At 39.5% G+C, this 16,068-nt stretch overlaps 1 protein-coding gene across 4 annotated transcripts in view; it reads left to right on the forward strand.

Annotated features, from left to right (window-relative positions):
• The window catches only part of dmd (dystrophin), a 233,406-nt gene that overhangs the window by 108,170 nt on the left and 109,168 nt on the right, over positions 1-16,068 (forward strand). For all 4 annotated transcript variants that reach the window (XM_063216797.1, XM_063216798.1, XM_063216800.1 and 1 more), the window contains 6 exons: positions 177-257; positions 6,675-6,759; positions 7,821-7,987; positions 8,432-8,549; positions 12,127-12,338; positions 12,700-12,854. In XM_063216797.1, coding sequence (XP_063072867.1) covers positions 177-257; positions 6,675-6,759; positions 7,821-7,987; positions 8,432-8,549; positions 12,127-12,338; positions 12,700-12,854 — 818 coding nt within the window. The remainder of the gene's footprint in view (positions 1-176; positions 258-6,674; positions 6,760-7,820; positions 7,988-8,431; positions 8,550-12,126; positions 12,339-12,699; positions 12,855-16,068) is intronic.

Genomic DNA, 16,068 nt, shown 5'->3' on the forward strand with positions numbered 1-16,068 from the left:
TGCAATTAAGCTCTTCAAATACAGGTTTCACACAGTAGAGAAATAAATTATGTATATGTTCAATATTTTCATTTCAGAGGTGTTTTGCTCTTTTGCTTTTTGTAATCATGCTTCATTTGTTTAACTTTTTGTGTGCGCGTGCGGGCGTGTGTGTGTGGTGTTTTGTTTGTGTTTAGATTGAGGATGACGTGAGAAAGAAGTCGCCTGAAGTTAAGACCTGTTTGGCTCATCCTCGGCCCACACAGGAGCCAGAGCAGGTGAGTCACAGTGTAATGTAGCGAAGGATTACAGGTAAATTTGTCCTGTCGTGTTGCGGTCATTTCGTCCACCATGCAGTCGATTCGTCCAATATAGCAGTTGTTTTGTCCACAGGGAGTAGTCGTTTCGTCCAAGCTATCCTCTTGAGCAGCAGAAACCTCCATTCTCCACTTCTTTTTTGTAGCTTTGTATGTTATTAGCCTATACACTAAAATAAATAATCTCTCAGTCTCCATGAGTATTTATCTATGATAAATGATTTAATCACCAACTTTGATGTTGAAATATTTATTTATTTATTTAGAAAATATGATTTAGAAATTAATAAAATTGTGGGGATAATAAAGTAATAATAAAAGTGGATTGTTCCCCGACGTGCTGATTCACATTATCCACATTGCCAACAGAAAAATAGACTGATTTAAAACCTGTAATTTGTCTTGGGAATAATCTTTCATTTCCTTTGTATCTTTTGCCTATTTTCTACAAGTTTAGTTCATGCATTTTGCCCTTCGCTGCATCCCACCTCCAGATTACCTTCCCTTCTCAGTGTTTGGCGTTTTAAAGACAATGCCAAGGAGAGTTGCGCTGTTAATTTGAAGTGCTTATTGTGCACCGGGAGAGCAAGAAGCACACTCGCATTCACGCACACGTTCACACAAGCAGGTGCCCCCCAAATGTTTGAATAGCCTACTCAGTGCCTTCCAAATGTTTGAACTATTCCAGAAATGTACTGCGAGCATGTCCATATACTCCATAATCAACTACTTAAACATAGTTTGTGTGTCTTGCTCATACAGTGTTCACTGCTCATACACAGTGCATTGTTCATGTGAAGGGAATGCACACATGAGAGAGAGAGAGAGAGAGAGAGAGAGAGAGAGAGAGAGAGAGAGAGAGAGAGAGAGAGAGAGAGAGAGAGAGAGAGAGAGAGAGAGAGAGAGAGTGAGTGAGTGAGTGAGTGTGTGAGTGTGTGAGTGAGTGAGTGAGTGAGTGAGTGTGTGAGTGAGTGAGTGAGTGAGTGTGTGTGAGTGAGTGAGTGAGTGAGTGAGTGAGTGAGTGAGTGAGTGAGTGAGTGAGTGAGTGAGTGAGTGAGTGTATGTGAGTGAGTGAGTGAGTGAGTGAGTGAGTGAGTGAGTGAGAGAGAGAGTGAGTGAGAGTGTGAGTGAGTGAGTGAGTGAGTGAGTGAGTGAGTGAGTGAGTGTAAGGGGGGCAGTTTAGGACTTCACTTTATTGCAGAAGTGGCTGCAAGCAAGTGTTCTGTCTAGCAAGTGAGAGTCTGGAGATGCTGGCAAGCATATTAACTAGGTTGAATTTCCTCACAGAAAATGCTGGAGTATACTTGCCCATCTTGCATTCGTTGCCCTTCATGCATGCCTTTGCCCATCATGCATGCATTGCCCTTAACGCATATGCTGCCCTTCATGCATACACAACAACATACAGTTAACCATCTAAATATGGCTAGTTGACAGACAAAAATGATTTTTCACAAGACATTGTTTATGAGGCAAAAAAGTGTATGTCTACGTAGTGCGGCAATTCATCTTTCAAAACATCCAAGTGGTCACATTGTCGGCCAATTAATTGATTATTTTTATACGTTGATAAAGCAATTTACTGTAAATGGTGTGACGTTTAGAAATATATATATTTCATGGGTGAGCGGTTAGGGCGTCAGACTTGCATCCCAGAGGTTGCCGGTTCGACTCCCGACCCGCCAGGTTGGTGGGGGGAGTAATCAACCAACCAGTGCTCTCCCCCATCCTCCTCCATGACTGAGGTACCCTGAGCATGGTACCGTCCCACCGCACTGCTCCCCATGGGGCGCCACTGAGGGCTTCCCCCTTGCACGGGTGAGGCATAAATGCAATTTCGTTGTGTGCAGTGTGCAGTGTTCATTTGTGTGCTGTGGAGTGCTGTGTCACAATGACAATGGGAGTTGGAGTTTCCCAATGGGCTTTCACTTTTTTCACTTCACTTCACTATATATATTAAGTAATGTAGAAATGGCTTGAGGGAGTTTTATATACATTGTTACACACTTTATATTTAGTACATTATTTTAAAGTTTTAATTTAATGATAAATAACCATTTAAGGATTTTTTCCCCATTAGTGGAGAGCTTATTACTTATATTTTATTTTTATTTGTTTTATTTTGTCTCTTTGATCATAATGTAATGTCGTAGTCAATATGGACCTACACTCTACGCTTATAAGTCTTTAAGTCATAGATTATCAGCCTATCCTAACACTTGATGACAGCCATGTGGTCATTAAATTTAACCTGCAGAGCTTATGAGACTCATACTGAAGTGTGACCTTGCCATTACACCTCACCCTCTTTGTAGGTATGCTCTGACTGTCGCACCATTGAACCTGTAGTGCGTAGTGGCCAGTGCCTGTTTGGTATCTCAAGCTGGACAGCACAATTAGGCTATCTTGAGCTCTCCACAGCATACTTAATTCATCTATAATTCTCTATACTCTCTCTCATCTTTCCTTCACTGTTACCATTCTATTTATGGTTTCAAAGCACCATTGATGACATTTCATATCCTTTGACAGTCTCTAAAATCAACAGCAAATATTGATCAACAATGCAGTATAAATATAGAATAAATTCTGTATAAATTCAAATGGCCAATAAAAGAATAAGTTATTTGGATACACAATATTTATCTAATCAAACTACAAAAAATGTATAACCAGTTGTTTTAAAAGCTATTTCTCAGATATCTAGTCCTTTGGTGTGACCTGTTTGACCTTTGGTGTGACACTTGGGGGGGCTTGAGGGGGCATCTGTTACAAACCGCAATACAGAATGATAAACTGCATCCAGCTGCTTGAGGAAACATAAGGGCACCTGCATATAAATTGTATTACCATAATCCAACACTGAGAGAAAAATACTTTGAACCAGCCTTTTTCTTGCTAAAAATGAAAAACATAAAAAACCCCAAAAAAACCCAATCTTAGGTCTTAGCTTTCTTAACCCATTGATGCCTGAAGCACCTGCAAAAAACGCCTGCTGAATGCCTAAGCCCTTGTTGGGAAAGTTGCCCTCAGCCTATAAAAACCTAAATATCTTAGCCTCTGATGCACATAAAACATCAAATAAGTTGCATTTAAACCCCAAGACCCTCATCTTGCATTAGAATGTGTTCATTCAGCTGTAACATACCCACATTTTTATTAAAAAAGCTAAAATCTCAATAGCCTGAATGCAGCATATGTGTCCCTCCAGCCATCAAAGGTAAACAACACATACGAGTCATCAGGCTAAAATGGGTTAAAAGACTTCAAATGTGAGCTTTTGGTCTAGCCAAATACCAAGATATTTGTAAGAACTAACCCGCTCTAGGAGGGTACCATCAAGTGTTGCTAAGTTAACATCAGGACAAGATCTTGAACGTGTGAAAATCATATACTTAGTTTTATTTGTGTTTAGTGCTAATTTCAACTGCAATAATGCATTTTGAATGGATATGAAGGGAGTTTGTAAAGAGGCGTCATCAGCATACAGATGTAATTTGGGTGGGTTTAGGCCCTTATCTATATCATTAATATACAGAGAAAACAGGATTGGGCCAAGAACTGACCCTTGCAGGACACATGCTTTTATAGTAAGTAGGGGTGATTGAATGTTCTCTAAAGCAGCACAGGCCCTCATTTATCAAGCTAGCATACGATGAAAAACATGCGTACATGATGCGTACATTCTTTTCTGCGACAGATTGACATTTATCAAATCTCATCGGAAGCGCAGGAAAGATGAAATCGGTATGACAGGTCTCAGACGTGTACGTACTTTTCAAGTTGGCTATGATCGCCAACTTGAACAGCAGTTGTTGCGCAACAAATCATTATGTAAATAAACGGCTTAGATAATTACAAAACATTTTTACATTTTATACTTTGGCTATAAACCGAGTCCTTTTCCTGTTTGAACTGGTGCAGCATCGCAGGTAGTGCTGTGTTAATTTGACATAGGTCAACAACTGCAAGAGACTAGTAATTTGACGAAATCTTTGAATAATTATGCAATAATCAGCCGCCTATTGGAACGCAAGCTGCGGTGGTGAGAGGGACCATCAGTGTTGTGACACTTTTGGTCGCAGATGGGCACACGGGTGAGGTAGGCTATGAGTGAGCCCCCGAGATGTTTTTCCCCCCAGGAGAGTGGGTCATGACAATTTGTCTTCCTGCATCCCATGGTGCCTACCTGTGCAAATGCACGCAATCCACATTCTTTTTTTTTTTTCATCCTTTATTTATTTTTGGCTGATGGCTGACTTTCCACACACGATTTGGAGGGATTGGTACTCTATCAAGTGTGTCTGCACCATCCATTAATGACTGTACAGTACACATAAATCGAACGATGGCCAAGGCATTTAGCATCCATTTAGGTGGCAAAAAGGCTATTCTGTCATAGGATTGGGCAACCATGTAGGGCAGGATGAGCACGGAGCAGGAGGAACACATGTCAGTGGAATACCAGGACAGCGCACTGGACATGCAGGAAAATCCCCTTTCCCAAGAAATGGTCTGGACACTATTCCTTGGCCAGTTTCACGTAGGACCCTATATTCTTGACCATGTTTCTGTAGTCAATCAAACATTTCATTAACCATCATCATTAAAAGGAATCGACCCCATTCCATATGGACGTGAAACATTGTCGACTGCAGCTGTTAAGTACTTCCACCTGTTAGTTTGTTGTCTAACGCGCTGTAATGTCTAATTTCAAGCTGTCAATCAACCAGAAATGTGGATGCTTTAGCCGGTTTGCGTCTCTCCATGTCGCAAACTAAAGGGTGCGGTCTCCTTCCCGCCTTTTTAGAAAAGGCATGATTATTCTAATTACGATGGTTTTCAGACGCTGGATTTATCAGCTGCTCGCTCTTACGATGGGATTGGAGAAGTGCACATGTTTGGTAAATCCCACGTGAGCCTTGTCGTGCGACGAGATCTGCGCCCATTTCTGCGATGGTTTCTACGCAAGTTTGATAAATGAGGGCCACTGTGTCCTGCCTACTAGATCATTTGAAAACCAGTATCAAACGGCTTGGAAAGGTCAACAAAGAGTGCACAACATGATTTTTGTCATGTCTCCCTGTGCGCAATAAGTTCAAGTTCAAAAATGTTATTGCCATGTCGACATAGTCGATAGGAATTTTTCGTGGCATATCCCCAACATCAATACATACAATTGACAAGCACACAACAGCAAAGTACATACAGTAAATATAAATATGGTTAGACATAACAATAAGTACCTGAAATAAACAGCGCACTCTCCTTCGCAATCACATTGTCTTTAAAATGCCAAACACTGAGAAGGGAAGGTAATCTGGGGGTGGGATGCAGCGAAAGGACAAAAGCATGAACTAAAATAGGCAAAAATTACAAAGTAAATAAAACAATATTAACATTCCCTTGAAAATTACAAGTTTCAAATTAGTCTAACTTTTTCTGTTGGCAATGCGGATAATGTGAATCGAGAGGAAGGAACAAGCTATGTGTCGCTGTCGGGCAGAAATCTTGCATATCCACTTTTATAATTAGGCTATTATTTTATTATCTCCAAAATTTTATAATTTATAAATAAATATTTTTTAAAAAATAAATTAACATTTCAACAACAAAGTTGATTATTAAATAATTTATCTTAGATATGTATTCATGGAGACAGAGCAGAATGATTTATATTATAGACCATTACAAATACACGATTTCTGCTGCTCATGAGGATAGCTTGGACGAAACGTCTACTCCCTGTGGTCAAAACAACTGCTCCATCGGACGAATCGACTGCATGGTGGACGAAACGACGCTGCCGAAACAGGAATGGATGAATCGACCTGCTCCCGTAGCAAAGTTATAAAAGATGTACATTTATAATACATTCATGGTCATATTCATGGACAAATGGTTTACATGAGAGTTTTAATTCCAAATAATAAACCCAGAATAAAGTCTCCATTCTTTATATAAAAATATGAATTGTATTGTGTAACAATTTAGAATTTAACTTATTTGGAATTAAACGTCATTCTCAGATATTAGGACACACACACACACACACACACACACACACACACACACACACACACACACACACACACACACACACACACACACACACACACACACACACACACACACACACACACACACACACACACACACACACACACACACACACACAGCCAATGCTCCCACCTCACATCCAGACCATGCTATCCTACTCTCTCAACACTCACACCCTCACAACAAAGACTTAAAGACACTACCATATGCTCTCCACATCGCCTCTCCATTTCATCCTCCAATAATAAAGCGGTTGTCACATGAAAACCAATCAAGTTGATGTATAGAAAAAAAAACATAATGTTTGTTTGTCTCTAGCAACAATATGATGGCCTTGCCAATGACTGGAATTCTATTCAAATGCTACTAAATGACTGGAGAGATAAGTGTGTGGATTTGGCAAGTAAGTGCAGCTACTCTGTTTTCCTTATGGTGTAAAATAAAATCTACTGTATTGTCACTTGTAATTTATAAGTGTATTTGGGTGTTGTGGCCCCATGCTTGCGATTTACTCTTGGTATTGGAGGGTCACAAGTTGAAATCGTGTTGTATGAGTTTTTTATTGCTGAAGTTTAAAGGTGCACTGTGTAATATTTTTAGCAGCTTCTTTGCATAATTAATTCTAACCATTCACAAAAGTTACCTTTTTCACAAATATTTACCACCATCAAATTCCAAGTATTTATTTTTGACTGGGGAAATTGCACTTTTCATACATGAAAAGGTGGATCTTTTTGATGTGTGCCATTTGGAATTTCCAGAAATAGACAGATTTATCTGCAAATATTTAGATATATTTAGCTGCTTACTGTAATTTGGACATACTAGTAAATATTGGTTTATTATTTAGTAAATATTCATGAAAAGATTAAATTTGGCAATGGGCAGTTGAGTTTCCATGAGCAGAATAGTTGCAATAGCTACTCTGGCCACCATCTTACACACCTTTAACACCATATTACTCCAGGCACTGTACCTAGAAAAAAACAGGTCAATTTTGATGAAAGGGTCTGTGGAGTGCAGTGCAATGTATCATCAGATAATTTAGTAATGTATGGACATGGTGATAGACTTTACGTGTGTGTGTGTGTGTGTGTGTGTGTGTTTGTGTCTGTGTGTGTGCGTGCGTGCGTGTGTGTGTGTGAGTGAGTCTGGTTGTGGTTATATGTATCCAGTGTGTTTATACAACAGAGATGTGAGTGTTGGTGGGTCTATGTGTGGCTAATATTGATATGGATAACTGGTATATGCCCTGCATGTATAGATGATGTGTGTGAATGAATGTGTGTATACTTCATACTTTTGATTTCACATATTGAGATTTCAAATAATGTAGAATTTGAGTTTGTGTAAAAGTAAGAGTAAGAATTTGAAGGGAGGTAAGGGGTGTGTGACTGTGTGATAAGCAACGAGAGGTTAGTAGTGTGTGTGTCCTTAAACATACCATCTTGTCCATCATTAAAGGTCAGAATTTGGGAAGTGCCCAGCCAGACACGACAACTTTTGACCAATTTAATCAAGCCTTGGCAGAACTTTCTGGCTGGTTGGCGGATCTTGATCATATGGTGCAGAGCAACAGAGTCTTTGTGGGTGACCCAGATGATATTAATGCAATGATTTTGAAACAGAAGGTGAGTTTTTATTTATTATTTTTTTCTTTGTAGATACTACAGAGGGCAAATTGTTTATATTATCCATGAGAGCAACGTTATATCATGCACAGTTGCTAGGGGGCTATATGCCTATTTAACAAAATATTTAAAGTGTTTGTAAATGAGTAAAACCAACCTACATTTTCACAGCAGAGTAGGAATCTGCTCCTGCTGGATGAGTTTGATGTTTGTTTGCCTGCCGGACACGTCTACAGTATATGCAGTAGCTTCATCTTTTTTGCTCTTTGGAGAACAAACTTTCAGGACTACTGCAGCTTTGATGTGCTTGTTTCCTACTCATTTGCAAATATTTGTCAACGCTTTGTGGATTGTTACTTCATTATTTACAGGGTGTTTCTAAAGCTTTTTTTTGCGATTTTTATTATGAAGTGTTACCAAAGGCTGTTGTGATGGTCTCAACAGGGGAACTTAGAGACGCTGGAGAATAGAAGGCATCAGTTGGATGCACAAGTCACTGCAGCTCAGAACCTTAAGAACAAAACTACCTCTCAAGACACACGCAGTGCCATCACAGATCAGAGTAAGTCAACACAGGGGGTACTGTACCGTTCTTTTGTCCCGTTTTTTATGACATGAACAACATGGAAAATGATTTATTCATAGTAGTCCACACGGTCCCTTAGATGGTCTTTGTTGATTTGACCCACACAACACAGTCAAGTTTTTCCAAAGCGAATTTTAAAAGTGCATTTATGAGCTTTGTCATTTTGCAACGATTATCAGCGCAATTATTACTTCACCAATTACGGACATGGGCATGGCTCATTCTCACGGGACTAAGAACTCAAACATTTTCCACAATTACCTGTGGTACAATGCTAATCTCTGCATATCGTTTGCCTCTGTAGCCTTCATCAGAGGTGTCACGCGTAGTCAAGGCTTGTAAGGCTAAGTCTAAATTTGACTTGATTTCATTGAGCAGAGTAACATTTTCATTTGTTCAGAGTAATATTGGTTCGATCAGGAAAAAATGGCAAAAGATGTCTACATAATGAGCAGAAAAGTCAAGCAAAAGCCTCGATTGACAATGAAGACACTTAGACATGCTAAGAGACACAAGACAAGGGGCTTCCTTAACAGGGGCTGACTGATTCCTGAACATCACACCAATTTCAGTAGCAAGGCTAGTTTATTATGCTACCTCTTGGAAACAGTCTCAAGAAATGTCTTCCTTATGCCTTGTGTGATTCCAAAAGTCAAAAGAAAGTGTGGAAAGGCAGCCTTTAGCTTCTATGCTTCAAAGCTTTGGAACCAGCTTCCAGATGACGCAAAAAATGCACCAACTATTGATAGCTTTAAATCTAGACTCAAGACAAAACTGTTCTCAGATACTTTCCCCTATCTTAAATTCTTATTTTGTATTTTTATGTTTATTTTATTTTTTATTGTATTATTATTATTAGCATTTTACCTCATGTTTTATCTTAATGTTTTAAATGTTCTTTGACTCTAATTTATTTCCTCTTTCTTCCCTGTTTCCTTTCTTTTTGCATTTGTTAATTTTGTGAAGCACATTGAGTTGCACCTGTGTATGAAATGCAGTATACAAATAAACTTGCCTTGCCTTGCCTTGTGTACACCAAGTGTGACCTACGCTACCTGAGCGCTGAGCTACCTACGCTACCTAAGTCATTATTTGGAGGGAAGGCGAATAGAGCTACCAGAGCGAATTCTCCAGGAACCAAGCGAACTGAGCGACCAGAGCAAATTTTAGCGATTTAAGTCAAGCTATGCTAATGAGCTATGACACGGTTTTTGCTAAAACCAATTGGAATGTTCGTATCTCTGAATGTCTCAGGGTGTCAAGTAGGGCTGCAACTTTAGCGCGTTAATTAAGGGCTGTTTCCACGTAGCAGGATATTTTTTTAGCAGGGTATTTTTTTCTCCTGTTGAGGTGTAAATGCAACATGTGGATAAAAATAAATCCTTCATTGTAACAAATGCGTTTCAGCCCCCTAAAATGGATATTTTTTCTCCTGCTTTCTTCTCTCCTGGATGTTAAATATCTGCTACGTGGAAACCGAAGGCCAAAACCAATGCAAAACCAATGCAACCAAGAGAAAAAAATATTCACATATAAAAATATCCAGCTACGTGGAAACAGCACCTTAGATTAATTAGTTACACCGTGAATTAAAGCGTTTTAAAAATTAACGCGATTAATTATTAGGCATAGTAGGCATACCTTCGTAAACTGCCACATCAAAAGCTCTTTCACCCAACTGCTCACAACATTCAGACAAAGTGTTCATCAAGTGCACACGGCCTCTCTCTCTCTCAGTCGCTCACCCACACGTGCCCAATTATGTGTGAAAACTGCTCCTCGCTTCTCCCAAAAGGGGAGCCGTAGAAGAACTATGCATGAAGTTAACACACGCCATCTCTCTCTCACGCTCGCCAGGCACACATGTGCGCAATTCGTTCTCTCTCTCTCTCTCTCTCTCTCTCTCTCTTTCGACCATGTTGCTGATTTCCTCGAAAACATTTCGGAAGCTCCATCCATGTGTCCATGTGTCCATGTGTCGTCGGAGAAATAGACACACCATCTTCATCTTCATAATATAGGCTAAGCTTACACTAATCAGCTGTCCCACTCCATAGGCATACATTCCTTCCCGTTTCCTTCGCGGCTTCGAGTGCTTACCACAAGAGGCAATGTCCAGTCAGGCTAACTAATATAAAGATATTGTAAATAATATAGGCCTTTCAGAAACAACAGATCAGCAGAATTAAGTTCAATAGCAGGTAACTTCTCACAAGTGCAGTCCAGTTCCCTGTCATCTTGTCATAACATCTGCGTTTCAGGACCACAACTTGAGACATATTTCGTCACGCCTTCGTTTCGAATAGTCTACTATTCAGGTGAAATATTACCAAAGTTGCACCGGACAGTGCAACACACATTTCATTGTCACAGGTTCACAATAGGCTTTTGAAAACAAAAAGAAGAAAATTAAACATGGCTTACTTTCTACTGAAGCTGTTTTGGGCACAAAACAAATGCATCAGGAACAGGTGGGAGCCTTGCCCGATAGGAGCAACCTGGGGCTAAACAAAACTGCTCATGCCTTTTTTAAGTCACTCTGCACGCTGTCAACATGCGTCACTTGCCTTTGCTGTCAAATATTACACAGTCTTTGCTCAGCACTCCATTCACACGCTCTGCATTGCATAAACAATCTAAAATCTATCTACAATCCCGCAAAAGACACTTTCTTGTGACTTTGCCATCATTCATACTAACTCTCCCCACGAGGAAGCACATTATCTCATTTCTCATTCAGTCTGTGTGTGATATAAGTGCAATAGTGTCCTTTTTTCTGTGGTATTATTTTGTCTCTAGGGTTATTGGGATATTAGGTTTGCGGTTTATGGTATTCAAATTTGATAGTTATTTTATATCAGAGGTATTTTTTGTTTGTCTATTGTGGGCCTTTAGTCTGTTTAAAGTCATGGAGTACCCTATTGTCATCCTTTCCCCACCCTTTTCTCTCATACCAAGTATCCCATAAGGACTGATAAAAATACAGTAGATTAAATTATATTAATTAGATTAATTAATTACAAAGTCTGTAATTAATTAAATCAAACATTTTAATCAACTTGCAGCACTAGTGATTAGCTAAATCAAACAGGTCAATGACGTGTCCAGAGCGAATAAAGCGAATTCATGGCAAATCTTCTTCAACCACCTCCGCTACCTGTGTCACATAGGTCGTGCTTGGTGTACACAAGGCATTAGTGTTTTTGCTGGTTATTTAGGAGTAGTGTAGGTGATGTGCGCACATCCAGTAAAACAGGTGCTGGATCAAACAAACGTGCGTAAAAGAAGAAAGAAAATCTGCACACTGTTACTGCTCACCGATTTATTCAACACAATTTTTCGACCTCAGGCGATCTTCGTCAGATGTATAGGTCACCTACACCTATGCACCTATAACACCACGTTGCGGGTTTTCTTTCATCTTCTGCTGGTTATTTAGCATTATTTCATTGGATTAGTATGTTCTAAATTGAAGGACTATGTGTTTTTATTTGTTTTGTATGTCATATGTTGTACCTATTAACATATATCCATCCACATTCTCCCCACACAGTTGAAAAGTTGCAGATCCAATGGGAAGACTCACATCGCCGTTTGACTGAGAGAATCCAGGAGCTGCAAAAGATGTCAGAAGACTCTGTCGTGTGGCTTAATGCCAAGAATGGAGTGGAGCTTCATCTGAAGAAAGCACAAGAAACTATTAAGAACTGGAAAGAAATCTGTTACACTGTGGATTTGCTTAAGATCCAAAACAACGACCTCAAGGTAACAAAAATTAAAAATTCAACAGCTATCTTGTCTTGTATTTGTTAAGTAATTATTCCCTTGGTATCATGCTTTCAAAACTATTGAGTCAAAAACAGTAATCGGACAATATTTTTTTGTCTGCCAGAAATAAAAAAAACATGTACAGTACATTTAATTGAATAGTTTTTATTTTCTTGGTGTTTGCAACTTTGTTTTTAATGGTTGTCTGGTGCTTTCATAAACACGTTTTATGTGGTTGGAGAGGAGGGACTACATCTTAGGTGTGAGTGCAAAAAAAGTGTTGATGGTATGATTTCATGTAAAATTGTGTACTGCTATATAGATCAGGGCTTCAAATACCTTTTTGTGATTTGTCTAGCTATTTATCAAGGCCTTACAGCAGTGGCAGCCAAAGGTGGACGAGACCAATCGTCTTGCTCAAAAGCTCATCACTCTCTACACTAATGATGACACTTCAAAAGTCAAACAGCTGACTGAGGACCTCAACGTGAATCTTGCCAGCATAAACAAGCGGTGAGTCTTTACATGATTTGTATTTGGCACATGCTTTCTTGTGCTGGCGGACAAAAGATCCAAAGAATTTAAAAAGCGTATGGCTTGAGGAAAGAAACTCTAGTCTAGCGCAATGTCTCTGTCCTGCATTGTATACTGGGTCACCGGGTCACCAACCCGTCGATCGCGATCGGAGGCTTTCCTAGTCGATCTTGGGGCAGGAGGAAAGAAATTGGATGATAGGCTACAAAAATATTGAAATACACTGCAGTAGCCTTTCTGATTGGCAGTAGCCACAGCTCTCCATGCTGCATGGTACCATCTGGAGCAGCAGGAGAGTAATGCTCGGCTGCTTTTCATGGACTTCAGCTCTGCCTTTAATACCATCCTCCCCAGCAGACTGGTAGACAAACTAACAAGCATTGGCATACCACACTCCACCTGCCTTTGGATTAAGGACTTTTTAACAGGCCGCACCCAGCGAGTGCGCATAGGTCATAACACCTCCATGGACCTCAAACTCAGCACTGGCTCGCCGTAGGGATGTGTGTTAAGTCCTCTGCTGTACTCACTGTACACCCACGACTGCTACCCTGCCTACACTAATAACACCATAGTGAAATTTGCTGATGACACCACAGTAGTTGGACTTATCTCAAATGGGGATGAGTCTGCCTACAGAGATGAAGTAGAGCGCTTGGTGGGGTGGTGCAGAGAAAACAACGTGCTCCTGAACACAGCCAAGACCAAGGAGCTGGTGGTGGATTTCAGGAGGAAGAGGACTGCCATCCATCCACTTGTGATTGAGTGTGTGTGTGTGGAGAGGGTGTCAGACTTCTGTTTCCTGGGAGTTGACACCCCAGGTCAGGTCCTCCCTGATGTTAACACCACTGGGCTAGTGAATAAGGCACAGCAAAGACTTTATTTCCTAAGAATACTTAGGAAAAACAACATCTGTCAGAAGCTGCTTGTGTCCTTCTACCGCTGCTCAGTGGAGAGCATATTGACATATTGTCTTTGTGTGCGGTTCCCAGGCTTCACTGTGGCACAGAGGAAATAGGCCAGTCAATCTAGCGTTTGACTTGCAATAGTAATCATTCAAGTTTGTATTAATCCCTAGGTATGTCTAAATAGCATATTAAAAATCTACAGCTTTTTATTTAGTGGAACATACTTTTTTTCAAGGTCAAAGTTGGAGATTTTCCATTCATTTTCACACAGGGAGACAATATAGGACATACTTGGGGAATAGGATAAAATTTTAAACAATGAGATATCAATTTGAAACTTTCACAGTAATTTACTCAAGCAAAGATAAAGATTTTTTGTATTGCAAGTTGTCTGTGTTTAACCGGATCACACCGCACTCTCGATTAAAAGGTGCTAAACATAAACAAAAACTGTGTGAAATTGAAAGAAAAATGTCTGCACACTTAAATCCCCTTTGTGTCCTTTTTAATGACAGGCCAAGCTTTCGGTCTACTGACCTTCCTCAGGGCTCCATTGCAAGTTGTCTGAAATATGATGATTAAATATGCAAATAAGATCACATCTACTTAAATATGTGACAAATTATGCAACAACGGGCAAAACATCAAACCAATTGCAAAAATACTGATTCACACGTCATTGGTCCACAGCCTGGGGAACATGTGCATAAGTAGCTTAAGCATTGGGATAGTGTCTTTGTTAGTCTCCTTGATGGCTCCAACCCCCCGTACCGGACCTGTCAAAATGGGAATACAGTATATCACGAAGGTGAATACACCCCTCACAGTTTTGCAGATTTTTGAGTATATCTTTCATAGGAAAGAATTACAGAAATATAACTTTGACACAATGATTAGTGACCTTTTAACAACATATTTAACCGCTTAAATTTCTTGTTCACTCAGAAAAAACAAAGTGCATGTTGACATGCATGTTTCTTTTAGGTGTATTTCAGATTGCCAATGTTGACAGCATTCATGCATCCCCAAACCATGTCAGTCCCACTACCATGCTTGGCTATTGAGAGGATACACCTTTTTTTGTAAAACTCACTTGTTTACCACCACACATGCTTGACACCATCTAAAGCAAATTTGTTTATCTTGGTCTCAAGAGAGATGAACAGACCAAGGATATGGATCACTGGAACCATGTTGTGTGATCTGAAGAGACCAAGATAAACAAATTTGCTTTAGATGGTGTCAAGCATGTGTGGTGGTAAACAAGTGAGTTTTACAAAAAAGGTGTATCCTCTCAATAGCCAAGCATGGTAGTGGGACTGACATGGTTTGGGGATGCATGAATGCTGTCAACATTGGCAATCTGAAATACACCTAAAAGAAACATGCATGTCAACATGCACTGTGACTACTGAAGCAGATCATGATATTCTCCATAGGATTGCATTCAAACCTCACACCAATCTATTTAAACCAGATGCAGACTCAAAATGTAAAAGTTTAATGCAAAGAAAGGTTGAAACGCACACTGATGACCTCCCTTGTCATCCCTTTTCATTTCGTTTAATTTCGAGACGATTCGAGCCAACATAGCCCCTTCTCTACCGGATTTTAATCTGGGGTGTACTCACTTTTGTGAGTACATGTTCAAACATTAATGGCTGTATTTTGTTTTTTTCTGAGTGAACAAGAAATTTAAGCGGTTAAATATGTTGTTAAAAGGTCACTAATCATTGTGTCAAAGTTACATTTCTGTAATGCTTTCCTATGAAAAGATATACTCAAAAATCTGCAAAACTGTGAGGGGTGTATTCACTTTCCTGATATACTGTAGGAACAGAAAATTGGGATCCTTCGATGAACCTATCAGCACTTTTTATTGATACTTTATCCACCCTACATCACATATGAAAAATCTACCTCCATCAATGTAGTGGAACATACTTTTTTGAAGGTCAGAAGTATGTTCCACTGAATTGATGAAAGTAGATTTTTAATATGTGATGCAGAGGGCTTTAAGGATCAATATAAGGTATGAACCATTACTATTGCAATTTGTTTTATGCTCGGTCTGCTACCACATATTTTATCACATATTTCAGTACATATTACCTCATTTTCTCATGTGGAAGTTTCAAATGAATATGTCATAGTTTAAAATTTTACCACATTCACCTTGTATCCACTGTCTCCTAATGGAGAAATGAATGTGAAATCTGTCAACTTTGACCTTGAAAAAAGTATGTTCCACTACATATAAAGCTGTAGATTTTTAGAATGTTATA

The sequence above is a fragment of the Engraulis encrasicolus genome, chromosome 15, assembly GCF_034702125.1.
Source record: "Engraulis encrasicolus isolate BLACKSEA-1 chromosome 15, IST_EnEncr_1.0, whole genome shotgun sequence".
In the NCBI taxonomy this organism is placed as follows: domain Eukaryota; kingdom Metazoa; phylum Chordata; class Actinopteri; order Clupeiformes; family Engraulidae; genus Engraulis; species Engraulis encrasicolus.